Source organism: Eublepharis macularius, chromosome 12 (assembly GCF_028583425.1).
Source record: "Eublepharis macularius isolate TG4126 chromosome 12, MPM_Emac_v1.0, whole genome shotgun sequence".
Classification (NCBI taxonomy): Eukaryota; Metazoa; Chordata; class Lepidosauria; order Squamata; family Eublepharidae; genus Eublepharis; species Eublepharis macularius.
Window position 1 is genome coordinate 1,874,330 of NC_072801.1, and position 15,877 is coordinate 1,890,206.

The 15,877-nt window shown below is 47.1% G+C and overlaps 1 protein-coding gene across 7 annotated transcripts in view; it reads right to left on the reverse strand.

Moving 5' to 3' along the window:
• Window positions 1–15,877, reverse strand: part of SLC5A11 (solute carrier family 5 member 11) — a 59,650-nt gene that overhangs the window by 27,815 nt on the left and 15,958 nt on the right. For 6 of the 7 annotated variants that reach the window (XM_054992735.1, XM_054992731.1, XM_054992732.1 and 3 more), the window contains 4 exons: window positions 10,441–10,512; window positions 8,957–9,061; window positions 4,954–5,013; window positions 3,108–3,212 (listed from right to left, as the gene is read on the reverse strand). In XM_054992735.1, the coding sequence (XP_054848710.1) occupies window positions 3,108–3,212; window positions 4,954–5,013; window positions 8,957–9,061; window positions 10,441–10,512 (342 nt within the window). Of the gene's footprint in view, window positions 1–3,107; window positions 3,213–4,953; window positions 5,014–8,956; window positions 9,062–10,440; window positions 10,513–15,877 lie in introns of those variants that run through there. The other variant, XM_054992737.1, reaches the window with a different exon arrangement.

The window sequence follows — 15,877 nt, forward strand, 5'->3', positions numbered from 1 at the left end:
CTTGATACTGGTATTCTTCTTTAATAAAGTAACATTAACTCATACACCTGAGTGATGCACTGAAGTGCTTGGGGGAAATACCTGGCACATTCATAGTTATGCATGTTTCTGATGTTCTTTTGTTTTTGTGTGAATGGTAAGACCTATAACAGACTTATTGAACCTTTAAGATCCCCATGTCATCTTATCAAAACTCATTTGATCTTTTGTCTCTTTATTAATAACAGGGGTGATTTATATGCTAAGATTATATTGAGACATTTTTGTATATTAATGCAAGGATATTTATCTAGTTTAGAATTTTTTGGTTGTACAGACAGTGGGTTTGCTTTTCACATATTTGTCTTTATTTCCTCAACCTCTTCAGCTTTTTAGATTTGAGGGATGGTTGTAGGCTGGCTGCTGCCGTCCCTTTTTTCCTGCCTGTTCAGCACAAAGCTCCTTGCCTGCTGCTCAGGGCACTTCAGAGTGTTTTGCTCATCCCTCACCTCCTGAGCCCCCACCAGGCAGGCCCAAGCCAAGCTCCTGCCGGGTTGCCACAGGGGCTTGGCTGGGACACCTGATGGCAGCACAGGCCCAGGAACAAAACCCGTCTCCTCTCATAGGAGTGAGCCAAGCCCCTATGGAGCCCTGGTGCCCTGTCCTTGTGGTGCTTAGATGGCTTGGCTGGAGAAGTGGCCCTATGCCTACGCTGTTGCGTGCACCCTGTCTTTTATTGATTTAGTTAAATTATTTCCATGCTGTTTTTCTCCGGTGAGCAGGACTCAAAGTTGTTTACATAAAATTTAAAAACCAATAGAAATCCACATCAAAAGAAATCTTGCAGAAGACAAAGCATGGGAGAGCAGTGTTCACGTATAGTATTATGTTCTAGAGGCATTGCCTTTGAATTTGACTTATTGGTTGACTGAAATATTTATACCCTGCCATTTTCCTGTGGCTCAAGAATCCTTTAAGTCCAATATTAAAATATACAAAATACAATAAAAACACATTAATGCCCCTCCCTAAGAAAAGGCTGCTGCTGAACCCCATTAGAAGGATCAGAAAAAAATGGCCTCCCATTGCTACTATAAACTTTGAGAGATGTAGCTCATTCCACAAAGGTAGGAGCCACTACAGAGAAGGAGCAGGCTCTAGGAAAGGCCAAGCAGGCCACTTTCCATAGGGAATCAACGAGGAGGGCGCAGCTGGCACCTGGGGACATAGAAGGACAGAGGGCTCTGCACACTTATGGCCCACTTGCCCAAAAGGCTGGCCTCCACAGTCCTAAGGAAGAGCTAGGGGAATTGCAGTAGCGTAGCGGTTACGGGGCTGGCTGCAAATCAGCATCCTACTGGGTCGACTCCCATGACTGCCATGAGCTCTGCAGGCAGCCTTGGGTCAGCTACTCCTCTCAGCCCAGCTCACCACTTGTATTGTGGGGATAAGAATCACACTGACTTTGTTCACTGCTCTGAGTGGGGCACTCATCTGTCTAGAAGAACAGCATATAAGTGCAGTGGTCATCCTCCTCCTCCTCCTCCTCCTCCCAGTATTTAGCTTCTAGCTGTGTCAGACTTTGATGAGAAGTTGAGAAGTGGAGTCAGGGCTCAGGGCAATCTTAATGTGTTTTAATCGGGGGGATTTACTGGTTGGGAGCTGCTGGACCTCTTGAAACACAAAGCCTAGGCAAATTGCCCCTGATGCCTCCATTCTGGATAGGACCAGCCACAAACATAACCTGTGCCACTGCAGTTGGCCTCTGAGTATTAGAACATACATGCATCTTGGCTGTTGTGGATTTTCCGGGCTGTATAGCCATGGTCTTGGTGCATGCATGCATCTCGATTTGCAATACAGGCCTGCCTGAGGAGGAAAACTCCCAGCACTTGCCACATCCCCAGTGTCTTCCTAAAGAAATTAATAATAAGCCAATTAACTATGCCAAAAAAATAAGACAGCTGTTTGGGGGCCAAATTATGAACATCTTCAGGTCAGTCCTGGTTGTAAAAACATACAATTGCCCCACTGTTGACTATAATTTGTAGAAAAGAAAGCTGCCCAAATGGAAAGGTGCCCATCTCTTTCTCGGTTGGTCTGAGTGCTGTTCAGCTCTCAATGAACAACTAGAGTTTAGTAAATTATTCTTTAAAGCTTGGTGGCCAACGAGATTAGTAAATAACCAAGCAGGCCAATCATCTTCTGTGCCTCCTCCACACACAGCACTATCCACTGGGGTTGGCATTTTCTTTTCATCTGTATCCAGAGAATAAGTTTACACAAGAGAGAGACCCAAATAGATGGATGCCAAAACAGAAAACCTGTCAAAAGGCATAATCAATAAGAAGGGTAATTCTGTACTTAGGCCTGGACCACTGCCAACTGACATGCTGTCATTCTCTTCCAAGTTACTGCTGCTAACTCACAGTCCTGCAGAGAAGTTATTGGTTCCAGCTCTTTGATGTTGTGCCTGGATTCGTATGCAGTGGCCTTAACCTCCTTGAGTAATGAGGGTTTTTTTGGATAACTGATTTTTATATGGTGCCAGTTGCTTACAGGTAAGGCTTATATAGGTTACCAAGAGCCCAAACTGTGGGCTGACTATTAGAAAACAGGCTTTGTTTTTATTACGGGTTCTTTGGCTTTAGAAGCCATGCAGCCAGCACGTATTTGTGAAAACATTGCAACAGAACCTGTGACCTACTTAGTCTTTCCAGAATGGATCAATGACCAAAATGTGAGATTCCTTTTATGGCCCATTAATTGCTTTGGATTTGGAACAGTTGCACAGGAAATCAGTTCCAGCTGAATACTTCTCATATGTATGAGGTCAAAAGACACCTTTGCATCCTGCCTGTCCCAAATGGATGTAATTTCAAAACAGATTCTTAAAGAACAAGCAAATAGGGAAAACACATCTCCCCTAAACCTGCCTATGTGTGAGGAGAATGGGCTCAGCATCCTTCAGGATTCTTTTGATGCAATTATTCTCCCTTTTCACGTCATTCTATACCGGTCACAATATAAAAGCAACATCAACAGGCAGAAATGTCACTTATTAAGCCTAGGTTGACCTACTCTTTCCAAGCCAATTCTGTTCTGTCTCCTCTCGTCTCCTTACTTACTGAGATTTTGGTGAATATATAGATAAACAAGTAGAGAATTGCTAGGAAGATCTGTATCCTTTTGCCACCAAACCGTCTCTGCAAATATTCTGGCATGGTTGTAACCTGTAAGGAATGAGAAGCATTGGTTGAGGTGGTGGGTATGTTGAAGGAAAAGCACACCAAAACTTGGTTGTTGTGGATTTTCCGGACTGCATAGCCGTGGTCTCGGCATTGTAGTTCCTGGCGTCAGGAACTACAATGCCAAGACCATGGCTATATAGCCCGGAAAATCCACAACAACCATCATTCTCCGGCCGTGAAAGCCTTTGACAATATACCAAAACTTGTATACAGCTGATGCTGTGGGGCTCACAAAGTTGTGCGAGGTGCTTGGATGTGATTTGCCTTATTCTGCAGCTCTCCTAGCTCGGTTACCTTTCACAGAAAACAAGAGCCACAAAGGGCTGATTCTGTTCCAGAGCCTCTTATGAAGACTCTCACTGTCTCTGAAGCCCTGGAGTCTGTGAGGTCAGGGTAAAGCAGAAAGTCCTGGGCAGCAGGACTTAAAATGCCTATTCAAAGGCTGCCCCCTGTTTCTCCCCTAACCTCTTAAATCCTTACCTTAGCAGGGCAACATGGGATAGACGAATCAAAAAGAGTCCAGTAGCACCTTTAAAGACTAACCTCTGGATCTATGGGATAGACGGAGGGCGATTTGCTTTTCAGCAACATTGCCAAGTATGCAAGAATTCTTCGTACAGGTATTAAAAACTATGGGCTCTCTGATGAAGTTTTGGGCTCTCCTGTGCAAAGACAGGGTGGCTCCATGCCACACCGTGGCAGTTCCTTGTGTGGCCAGCAAGTATCCAGCAATCTGCTGGGGAGAGAGCAGCTCTGAAGCTGTCTGTGCCCTGCCCACAGGCGGGTGGCTATGTTTCAGCTGCATGCCCCCTTGGACCTCCATCTATAACATCACAGAAAGCTCTTCCTTTCCTCTCTCTTCCTAGATTGTCTAGGTGGGTTGCAGGCTCCTTCTTTCACCCATGACTGCTTCTACAGAGTCTGTTAAAGTTCATAAGGTTTCCATGGCGGCAATTTTCCATAAAAAATGCAAGACTGTTCTTTTTAGGTGGGCTTTCAGTAGTTTAATTGATGAACGGGACTGATCTTGAGAGAAAGGGGGGTACTGTTTTTCTATTTTAATGTTGGATTGTTTGATACCTGCGTTTCAGGAATTTTTGTAAGCCACCTGAACCACCATGCTTGGACAAGAGGGAGGTGGCATAGAAATGTTTTGATAAAATAAACAAAGAAAAGTGAACCAACTTATGGTATTGCTATAGAAAAGTATGTAGGGTTAAGGTTGGCATTGCTCTCTCCATGCCCCTCACCTGTCCTGTATGGGAGTTCCAGACAAAAGCTAAGAATCTTAGTTTTGGGGAGGGGCCACGGCTCAGAGGTAACGCATGCGCTTGGCATGAAGAAGGTCCCCAGTTCAACTGCCAGCAGCATTTCCAGTTAAAAGGGTCTGATGGGAGGTGATGTGAAAGACCTTCTTGGAGACCCACTGCCAGTCTGCGCAGGCAATCTTGACCTTGATGGACCAATGGTCCCTATCAAGAGAAAGCAGCTTCATGTCTTCACGTGAGCAAATCTTGTGGCTCAAAGACGAGCATTCCAAATCAACCACCAGATGCTGCGGCTTTGAAGGCCAGAGTGGGCAAAGCAGAGAGGAGGGGCCATAGTTTAATCCCCACTGAAATTACCACGTGAAGAATTAAGATCCAAAGAGGCTGACCTGGGAGCAAGTTGCCAGTGTCTGGAACGGAAGGAGTGACTATACATCACAGCCCTTGGTACTCACCCCAGCAGCAATGTAGATGGGAAGAAACAGCCATGCCAGCACCAAGACACAGAACATGCCCTAAGGAAGGGAAAGGGATTCAGGTCAATGCTTAGGGCCCAGCCGTAGTCTCAACTGAACAGCATGTGAACAGGCTTTGCACACGGTCAGGTCGGCATAAGATATTAGGGTCTACACTGATACAGATGATAGGAAGTTTACCTGCTGTGTGAAGGACACCAACCTATTTGTCTACTTTTATTTACATCTATCTCACTGAGACTCCAAGTGGATTGCATTGAAACCCACCTTTCCTCTAAAGAACTCAGGGCAAATACATCGTTCTCCCTTTCCTCTTTAACCTTCACAACAGCCCTGTGAGGTAGGTTAGGCTGAGAGTCAGCAATTGGCCCAAGTTCTCCCATCAAGCTTCAGGGCAGAATAAGGATATGAATCAGGTCTCCCAAATTCTTGTTCAGCACTCCAACCACTACATCTACAGCCCGGAAAACCCACAACAACCATCATTCTCCGGCCGTGAAAGCCTTCGACAATACTACATCTAGTTGTTACTGGAAATAACTTCTATTTTCTTGTAGTTGTTTGCAGCCTTTAATTTAAATTTATTGGTTTTAAGTATGTGCACTTCATGCATCTCATGAAAGTTTATGTTGGAATAAATGTTAGTCTCTAAAATGCCACTTGACCTTTTCTACTTATTTATGTACTTGATATATAGTCCGTCTTTCTCACTGAGACTAAAGGTGGATTACACAGTTTAACAGCCCAGCCCCAAGGGAGGGTGCAGAAGGTGCACATGGAGCGGACTAAGGATTATGCCGTCATAACCCAGACTTACATCAGCGTAACCCACCCTATGACTGTGCCTGGCTCCGGCACCACTCTGCTGTGGCCTTCCGACGGCACCTGGCTGTGGCAGCTGGACATGGGCACCGCACTGGAGCCCAGGGCTCGGGGTAGTCTACTCCCTAAGCTGCTCCAGACCTGGGAATGCCCACCACAGTGGCAGAAAGTTGCTCCGCAAAAAACAGTGGTGTGGCCCATAGATGGCATTGTATGGGAAAGACTCACTCGACCCCACAATGGCCGGCCCCACCCAAGTGGCTCAGTGGAGCACAGGATGTCAGCTACTGCGGGGACCAATCCCCTCACACCCCTGTGGCGGCTGAGCCCCCTCCCTGGCAGGCAATCACTCCCACATAACCCTACAGAATCTCTGGCTGGGGCGGCCATGGCCCCAGGTAAGTGGGAGTGTGGCCGAAGGTCCTGCCCGAGAGCACCCTGCCACGGGGACTTAGAGCACGAGCTAGAAAAGGACACACAAGGTGGTGGGGCAAGAGTGCACGAGGGGAACTTTGCAAAATTTGAGGAGCACAGAGCGCTCCCTCAGGGAAGCAGAGCTGCTGGGCCCTGAATGCCTGACCGGCTGTTCTCATTCAAGCTCCCCTGGAAGGTCATCTGACTCCCGAGTCCTGGCCTGGGGAGGGCTAAGGGCAGACTAGCAAGGGAGGAGGAGCTGGGGAGCCAGCGGCCCCAGCTCACTTGTTCACAGCAGTCCCCCCTTTCTCCTCACAGGCGCCCCACCTCCCTGGATGAGGCTCACCAGGGAGGGGCCACGCCCCCACCCGCGAGCCTGCACGGCCCATGCCTGCCAAGGAGGCAGATGCCCAAGGAGGTGTTACGAGGGGGACAGATTCTAGTGGCCCAAACCTCTCAGCCGCCACTACCCCTCAGGCAGGGGAGAAAGTGTGGCTGTGGGTCAGGTGACTGGGTGCCCATGCTTGTAAATCCCTGTTGGGGGGCAGGTGCACAACCCCTTGCTTGTGTCAGGATGTTGGCATCTGCCCTCAGTCCCAAGAGTGGGGGTAAGGCAGCCGAACTGCTCTTCCAAGGTTGTGCAGCCGGGTTGCTTCTTCAAGGTTGTGCGGCTGGCCAGGGTGGCCTTGAGCTCTCAGGCGGTCAGGCCCAACCCCCAAAAGGGGGGGGGAGCTGATTATCTGAAGTGTATGTGTGACTGGATTTTGCACGTGCCTTATCCCTAACGATGCCTTCGTAACAACTTGACACTCGGTCTTACAATAAAGCTTCAAAACACCAACCAGTGAAGTCATTTGTAATTCCTTGGCAGGATCCTTACAGACTGCCTCCCTCACAGGACCAGAGCTGCAAGCAGCCACGGGAGCAGACCATCCAGATGCAGATGAGGAGTACTATCTCGCCGGAGGGGCGTGCATCATCTGGTTGGGGGCTGGACCTGTGATGCTGGAGCTGCCACAACCACTCTCACCCCTGGATACCCTCCCAGAACGTGGCAGACTGGGCTGGGTCTCGGACAGGGCTGGGTCTTTTGCCACACGTGTCTCTTTTCCTAGCAAGCACGTCGCAACTCATCCGGGAGACCAAGGAGCATGGCTGTTCCAGCCCCCGGTGATCCCCCTCGAGTGCCGTTCAGGTCCAGCCCAGGGAGCAGTTTCCCACGGCAGCCCAAATCTCACCCTCACCCCTGCGATGGCAGGACGAGGGATGGATTTTGCAGCTCTGACTGCTGTGCAAACTGCCTTTGCTCCTTTTCCAGCCAAGGGGCATTGGCAGGAAACATGTCCGGAGAACCTCTTCACCTTTTCTGGTTTAATAAAATATGTATTAAAAACAACGAACTGCCTGTCTGTTTCCTTGCTTCCTGATGATGACAGTAGCCCCCCCCCCCCCGGTTGGGATGTCTTTTCACACATCCCCGCAAATGTTTCCAGGCTTAGGGCTGGGGTGGATGGGGTGGGCTCTGCTGCCAGAAGGAGCAGGTGGCCAGTGGCACCTTGGGGTCCTGTCCAGCTTCCCTGCCCCCTTCCTCCCCTCAATGTAACTTCAGGCAGTGGAGTGGGAATTGAAGTGTGGCCCATGAATGTCTGGGGGGGGCACCAGGGAGGCATTCTTTGAAAGGCAGAGCTGCTGGCATCTGGTAAGTCAGGCAGATGACTGCTGCATGCAGGGGAGGAGGGAGGTTGCTGCTGGGAGGTGGGGTGTGTGGAGTGACATCTTGGGATCTCCGGGGCTCCTCCTCCAGGAGGATGGACCACCCTCCTTTTCACTGTTTGTGGAGGCAGGGATGGACTTGGGAAATTTGGCATGGGGAGGGGGTGAACAACGGCCCCTGGAGCAGTTCCTCTGCTCCTGCAGACCATCAGTCCACTCAGGTCACCCCAGGACCAGAGCATGGCTCTCGTAGTCCAACATCTTTGTGATGCAGTGATGTGTTCAAAAGGTGCCACTGCAAGTCTGTGGGCGCTTTTCACTCCCATCACCTCCAATGGGGCTTCTGGCCTCTCGTGTGGCATTCCCGTCACTCACTGAGAACCCCACCACCACCTCTCTGGAACCTGGGGGTTGATCCCAAGTACTGCAGATGCGAGTGTGACCCTCGCCAGGTCCTGCCACCTTTCTGGTCTCACTTTTCAGGGAGGGGGAAACTGTTCTCAAGGCAGCAGGGATTTGCAGGTGTGTGGAGGGCTGCAGCCACCATCCTGGCTCTCCTCGGAAACGGGGGTTGGACGGGCAAGAGGGTAGTGCCCGATCTGCACCTTCAGTGTTACCTATGCCCCCCCCTTCCCAGCAGGGATGCCTGTTCCCTGATGGGGGGTGTTGGTGGGCAGCAGGGATCACAGCCTCCCTATTGGCTGCACCTCTCACCCGCCTGTCAGGGGAACGGAGCAGCCATTGGCTGGTGTGGGCAGGGTTGTCAGGGGAACGGTGGGCGGGTGGTCTTGGTGGCGGCCACGCCTCACCTTGCTGAGCTCTGGTGCCAGTGTGGCTTTCCTGAAAAAGTCCATAAGGAGTGGTGAGCAGCACCGCTTTTACGTGGCTGTGCGGGCGGGGGTGCTGACTCAGGCCTTAGGATCGCACTGCTCGATTCACGACAGAGGAGACATGCAAAAATGTGCCTGTGGGGTAGAGAAGAGCCCTGCCCTACGTCCAGCGCCATAGACTGTATAATAAAAATGGTACTCACGTTCCACTCGTAGGCTGTGGCAGCGATTCCAGAGGCAGCCCCCGAGCCTGCCAGGCCAATGAAATGCCCACTGCCGACGTTACTAGCAAACAGGGAAGCCCCCACCTGTCAGGAGAAGCAGCCAGCCAGTCAGCTGAGTGTTTTTTCTCCCTTGCCAAGAATTCACTTTGCCTCGGTTAGGTCAAGGTCCTCTGGAAGGTTGTTTGATTTCGTTTGGAACAATTTCCCGTGTTTTTGGTTGCTTCCACACTATCCATTTTGTCTGAAATTGCCATCATTCAGTCACGCAGGTATTATGGAGAAAGCAGACCATGTGGGAAAGGTGATGTTCGACCCACAGACCAACATGGCGCTCTGACATACTCTGTGCTGTTTGTGACAATGTCTTTCAATGGGATTGCAGGCCCCGGTCTGCCTCGTATGGACTAACTAACAAAGTGCTTCCGATATACCTGGCAAGTGATCCGGTTGGCGCTGTAGTTGGCAAAGGCCCCACCATTTCCCAACTGCAAAGCCATTTGACCAGCATCCTGCAATGCATCCCCCTGCCTGCCCCCTTTGTTTTCAAGGCATAGCACTGGCAAAGAGGGAACGAGACCAGGAGATGTTCAGCAAAAGGGCCCGTGACACTGAAGGTGTGGGCATAAGCTTGCGATGTATTTACTTAATGCTACCAAGTATGGCCTTTTTAATTAGCATTATTATTTCAGTTCCAGACAACAGTGAAGCAGGATCACTGACAGAACAGTTTTTTAAAAGAGCAAATTGTAGGATTGCAAAAAAGAAACAAGATCAGGAAGTAATTAATTAATTAAAGAGTTAACAGCAACAATGCCAGTGGCCGGAGGAAAAGTTCATTCTCAGGCCCTGGACAGAACTTTTTCCTGGATTAGAACATTTCTTATCTTGCCATGTGAGGACAGAATATTGTGAGATTTTCATGCAGACATAGTTCTATATCAAATGTAGTATATTCTGGCATTTTTCAATGTACACCACTATCCATATTCTAGCACATAACTATTATTAAAACAGACTACAGTGTATCGGGGAAAACCATCCAACGCTAAGTGCATGATCCAGAGTCCATGCATGCTTGTACACACACACACACACACACACACACACACACACACACACACACACCTGTCAGAGGAGGAGTTCCTGAACAAAGCTGAGCAGCAGGGAGTGCAGAGCTCGTTTTGATTTTCAGAATTTGGGTCCAAACCACAGGCACAGAACTGTCTGGGTGACAGCTTAGACAGGGGACAGCCCTACACCCAGACAACATGGCCAGTCTCTGCAGAAGAGCTTTCTGAATTGTGGCCTGTGAACTAATCCAGGGCAGGGCTCAGGCTTGAGTAGGTGGCCGCGTGATGGGATGGAAACTGCTGAACGTGCCATCCCTTTTCGCAACACAAAGCAAAACCTCACTAGAACAGAAACATCCCACGATGATTGATTCTCATCCAGGAGATACTTACCGGCCACCAAACCATTTTTCCTCCAGCCAAGAAGTAACCTTTCACAGTGTCACGCTTAGTCTTCCACATGGACTGTGTAAAAGCACAAAGGGGCAAGTTAAAACCCTGAAGACACATTGATGCTTCTCCAGCACTGCTCTACCCATCTGCCAGAGCACAGGCAATGGGTACCATTTTTGATGCGGTCTCAGTGCCAGTATTGACTGTTTCCTGATGCTTCGTGGTGTCCCACAGAGCAAGGGGCCTGCCTTGGGATCCAGGTACTGATTCTGTACCTACTATTTTTAGGAGCCCAGCTTCCCGCTGGAGAATGTCCTGGCACCTTCGGTATCCGGGTCACACCAGGCAGGTGATTTCGACCCACAGACAAGGGCATCCCTGAGTACTTGTGAGAGTACTTGTTGGGCAAAGACTTTGGGTTTCCCGGAGGATATATGGTGGGGAGGGGAGAGGCAAGCTAGAATGGGGTCACATGGGCTCCATTTACAATCTACAAAGAAGGCTTTAGGCCAGCACACGGAGCATTTTTTATGTTTTTGTTTTATTTTCATAATATACTTGGTTTGGTTTCATTATATCCGCCATTATGCTATAAGCTTGAATTGTCCAACTCTTAACATTTCTAGCTGTAACTTCCCCTCCCCCATCCAGTTGGGATGAACTTTTCCCCGGGCCCATGTGGGGCTCCTCCCGGCCATATTTCAGACAGATAAGAGACAGCAGCCCTGTTTTATAGGTAGACTGAGTGTGTGTGTGGGGCGGATCTGGCAAGACAGGTCCATGAGGTAGGTAGTGTGACAGAGCAAGCATAGATATGGTATCTGAATGATAAATAAAATGTCATTGGTGAGGTACATGTTGAGGAATGTGGTGTGCATAGCAGAAGTGGGACTGAGGGGAAGCACAGCCTTCAGATCCACTACTCGAGCCTTCTACCCATTCAGTTAAATCTGTGTGTGAGTTTCCTTCCTTCCTTTCTCCTGCATGTGTAGCTCCATACGGGTGGTTTGTTTGTTGAACCAAATACAGCAGTGCACACCACATTATTGAGAAGATGTGGCTGCCTGGCATTTGTGGAGGAGCAAACATTCCCTTTGCCTCTATCCCTTCCCTCAGCAATTCAAGCAAAACATTTGCCTTTATCCTCCCCAGCAACAGCTGCCTGTCTGCCAGTTTGTGCACGTAAATTGTTTGTTCTTGTGTCTAGCTGGCATGGCATCAGAAAACAAAATCACTCTATATAAGCACAAGAGCCACTGTTTATATAGAATCAAATGAAATATAAGCCAAGGGGAAGCACTTTGGAAAGGCAGACCTATCCATACAATCCTTTTGTGGTGATAAGATCTTTGTAACTCTACTGATTGGTAAACCTCTCTGTTAGTTAAATATTTTCTGATAAACTCTCCAACTGTGAACTCTAAGCAAAACAAGCAGCTGCCTGAATAACACCCACGCCTGTGGCTGTCTGAATGGTAAACTTCTGACCCTTGCTCATTTTTGTTTGAATTAGTTGTAATAATTGCATTAATGAACCGGGGCTGGGGGTGTTCAGCTTTTGACTAGTTAATATCTGAGTGCACATCCTGACACAACACACCTGAAGTGACTGGGCAGCAAATGATTCTGCTGGTGTTTAGCAGCAGAGGGAGCTTTAAGAATGAGAAGGCATTTAGGGACACAGTTCCACGTGAGCAATGCCCTTATGGTGGCTGGCTATATGACAGAATGTGGGTCCTTTGGCAGACAGGCAGGTTTTTAAAATGAAATAGATTTCTATATGCAGTTGCAGTGGATCTGCCCAGTGTGTTGAGGAGCACAGCCGTGTCTGGCGGGAGCAGCCCACAGCACGGAGCTTTGAAACAAAAGGTATGGGACTTCCGGTTTGGGATTCATGGAGGTCTAACGCAGCTCCATTCGTGGAGCTGACCGGACTGCCGTTTTAACCGGCCGGAGGGGTGAAAATAGCCTGCGGCCGACTGCTCTCAGGCGGGGAGCAGGCAAAGAACGCTCAAGACCCTAGGGTGAGCTAGATCTCGGACGAGGGGGGGCTCTACACAACGAGTCTCCCCCCGATCCTTGAGGTCCCACCTTGCGACGGGTCGGCTATAATCTCTGCGGCAGTTTTGGGGCCAATTCGGCTGGCATAAGACCTACATACCCAAGCTTCGATTGGGAAAGGAAGCTGAGAGGAGAATTTAAGATCGAAACAGCGATTACAACCCGAGAAAAGTGAAGAGAAGGTAAAGATCGCTATCTTTTGATACGGGACAGATTGACAAAAACAGAGAGGAAAAAAAGTAGATTTTTAAACTGCAACAGACTAGTGAAAAGGAGGTGAAGACTCGGCAGGAGTTGTATCTTAAAAGAGACTAAGTTTAAAGAAGTTATTAAAGAAATCGGACTATTGTTTTGAATACCTGTGGCTTTGGAGCTGTGGGAAAAAGACACCATCGCGAGACCTGCTGTGGGAAGACGGGAGACAGGAAGTGCGTAACAACAATAGAGTGGCTGGAGAGAAGCGGCCCTTGCCGAAGGACAGGAAGTAGGGAATCGCCATTTTTGAAAGGGGAAGGGTCGCGGCTTCAGCGGAAGAGGAAGTAGGCCATCTTGGATTATAACATCATAGAGAAACCATAGAGAAAAGACGCCCGACATTTTGGACACTTTAAAAGTTAATTTTGGCAAGTAGATTGGGACATTTGAAAAAGAAAAACGTTTAATTTTACGCCACGGAGTTAAGGAAGAGAGCGGATTCGTGGGAGCGAGCTAAAGCAAGCCCCACGATGTCGAAAAAAGAGTGGCAATCGGCAATAGAAAATTTGGATAAAAATCTGGACAAAAAACTTGTAGATATGATCAAAGAGCTTAAGGACACGAAATTGGAGCTTATTAAAGAGGTTAAAGAGGTTACACAGACAGTAAAATCGGAGCTGTCAGAAATGAAAAAAGGTATGGAAACGATTAGTAGTGAATTAAAAGGAACGCAGCAGAGAGTTAAAACAGTAGAAGACGCGATGGAGAATTTAATAGACACGCAACAAACAGAGATGAGATTGGTGAAGGGGAGAATGTCAGTTGCAGAAACTAAACACATGGAGAAGCAGCTACGTTTTCGTGGTCTGCCAGAAGTGGAAGGGAAGTCAGCGCAAGAACAGATGACTGAGGTGTTGGCTGAATACCTGGGGAAGGAGGAGGAGGAAGTTGTGGCTATCCTAGATGTGGCATACCGTGTGAATTCGAGAATTGCAACCCAGAGGAAATTACCAAGGGATGTGATTGTGCAGTTTACAACAAGAAATATGAAAGAGAGGATTGTGACAAAACAGTTTCAAGATCCATTGGAGATTGATGGCAAGACGATCATTATAATGAAGGAACTGCCCAGATCAGTGTTATTGGACCGGAAAAAATATAAAGTGCTAATTCAGATGTTGAAGGACATGAAAATCAGGTATAGATGGGAGTTACCAGAAGGAGTGTCCTTTGAGTTTGGAGGGGCAAAAAAACGCATCAGATCTGAGCGAGAGATGGAGAGATTTATTGACAATGAAAAAGACTTACCAACAAGACTATGAATATGGAGTGTAAAGTATTATCTTGGAATGTAAATGGACTAAACTCACCGAATAAGAGGAAAAATATTTTTCATTGGCTACTAAAACAAAAATGTGACATTGTTTGTTTGCAAGAGACCCATATTAGAAAACAGGATGTAAAATATTTAAAATCTGGAAAACTGGGCAAGGAGTTTGTAGCGGCCTCTAATAAGAAAAAAAGAGGAGTGGTGTTGTATATAAAAGAGGAGCTACAGCCAAAATTTGTTATGAGAGATGTGGAAGCTAGATTTGTAGCAGTGGAATGTATTTGGAATTTAAAGAAAGTGTTGGTAGTCGGACTTTATGCACCTAATGGTGCAAAAGAAAGCTTTTTTGAGGAGTTAAGGAAGCATCTAGACGATCTTGTATATGACCAGATAATTCTTGCTGGAGACTTCAATGGAGTGACAAACTTGGAGCTAGATAAAAAGACTACAACGGTACAAAAGAAAAGAGGACTATTACCAAAGCTTTTTTTTGAGTTGATTCAACAAGAGACTCTCGAAGATGTATGGAGGAGAGAATACCCTAAAAGTAGACAGTTTACTTTTTATTCTGCAAGGCATTTCACATTATCAAGAATCGATATGATCTGGGCCTCAAAAGACTTAGCGTTATGGACTAAGGAGGTAGAAATAATGCCGATGGTAGGCTCAGATCACAACCCAATTATGTGGAAATTTGGAAAAAGGAGAAAAAGGAAAGCATGGAGAATAAATGAGGACTTGTTACAGGAAAGAGAGAATATGGAAATACTGAGAAGAGAGACAAAGTTTTTTATACAATACAACGTGAATAAAGAAGTACCAACCAACAAAGTTTGGGATGCGTACAAGGCGGTTGTAAGGGGCATACTAATGGACTTAAATGGCAGAGCAAGAAAAAAGAAAGAGGAGAAAAGACAAGAGATTGAGGAGAAAATAAAAGCCAAAGAAACACAGTTAAAAAAGAGACCAGGGAAAAAGAAGGTATACCAGGAAATCAAAATTCTTCAAGAACAGCTAACAGCAATGAGTAATAAAGAATTGGAGTGGAATCTTAAAAGACTGAATCAAAAAGCGTTTGAGGGTGCTAATAAACCTGGGAAATATCTGGCATGGCAATTGAAGAAGAAAAGGGAAAAGAAAATAATAAATAAAATCTGTGAAGAAAATAAAACGTACTTGGAGCAGACTACCATTAGTAGAGCCTTTTATAAATTCTACGCTAAGCTGTATAATAAAAAAGAAGTAAACAAAGAATCAATAGCATCATATCTGGAGAAAACCAAACTTCCAGAAATCTCGGAAGCTTGGAGAAATAAGTTGAACAGTGAAGTAACTGATGAGGAAATAAGCAAGGCAATACAATCCGCAAATCTAGGAAAGGCGCCAGGGCCAGATGGACTTACGGCTAAATTTTATAAGACAATGGCCAATGAACTGGCACCATTCCTAAAAGAGGTGATGAATGGAGTTTTTAGGGATCAAAGGATTCCAGATACTTGGAGTGAAGCGAATATATCATTGATCCCAAAAGAGGGCCAAGACCTGACTAACGTGAAAAATTACAGACCTATATCACTACTTAACAATGACTATAAAATTTTTACGAAGATATTGGCGGAGAGACTGAAGGGGTGGCTCTCGGAAGTCATAGAGGAGGAACAAGCAGGCTTTTTGCCAGACAGACAAATAAGAGACAATTTAAGGACAGTGATCAATGCTATTGAATATTATGACAAGCGTTGTGACAAAGAGGTTGGTTTCTTCTTTGTAGACGCTGAAAAAGCGTTTGACAATTTAAACTGGGACTTTATGTTTGCCACTATGGAAAAGCTACAATTGGGAGAAAGATTC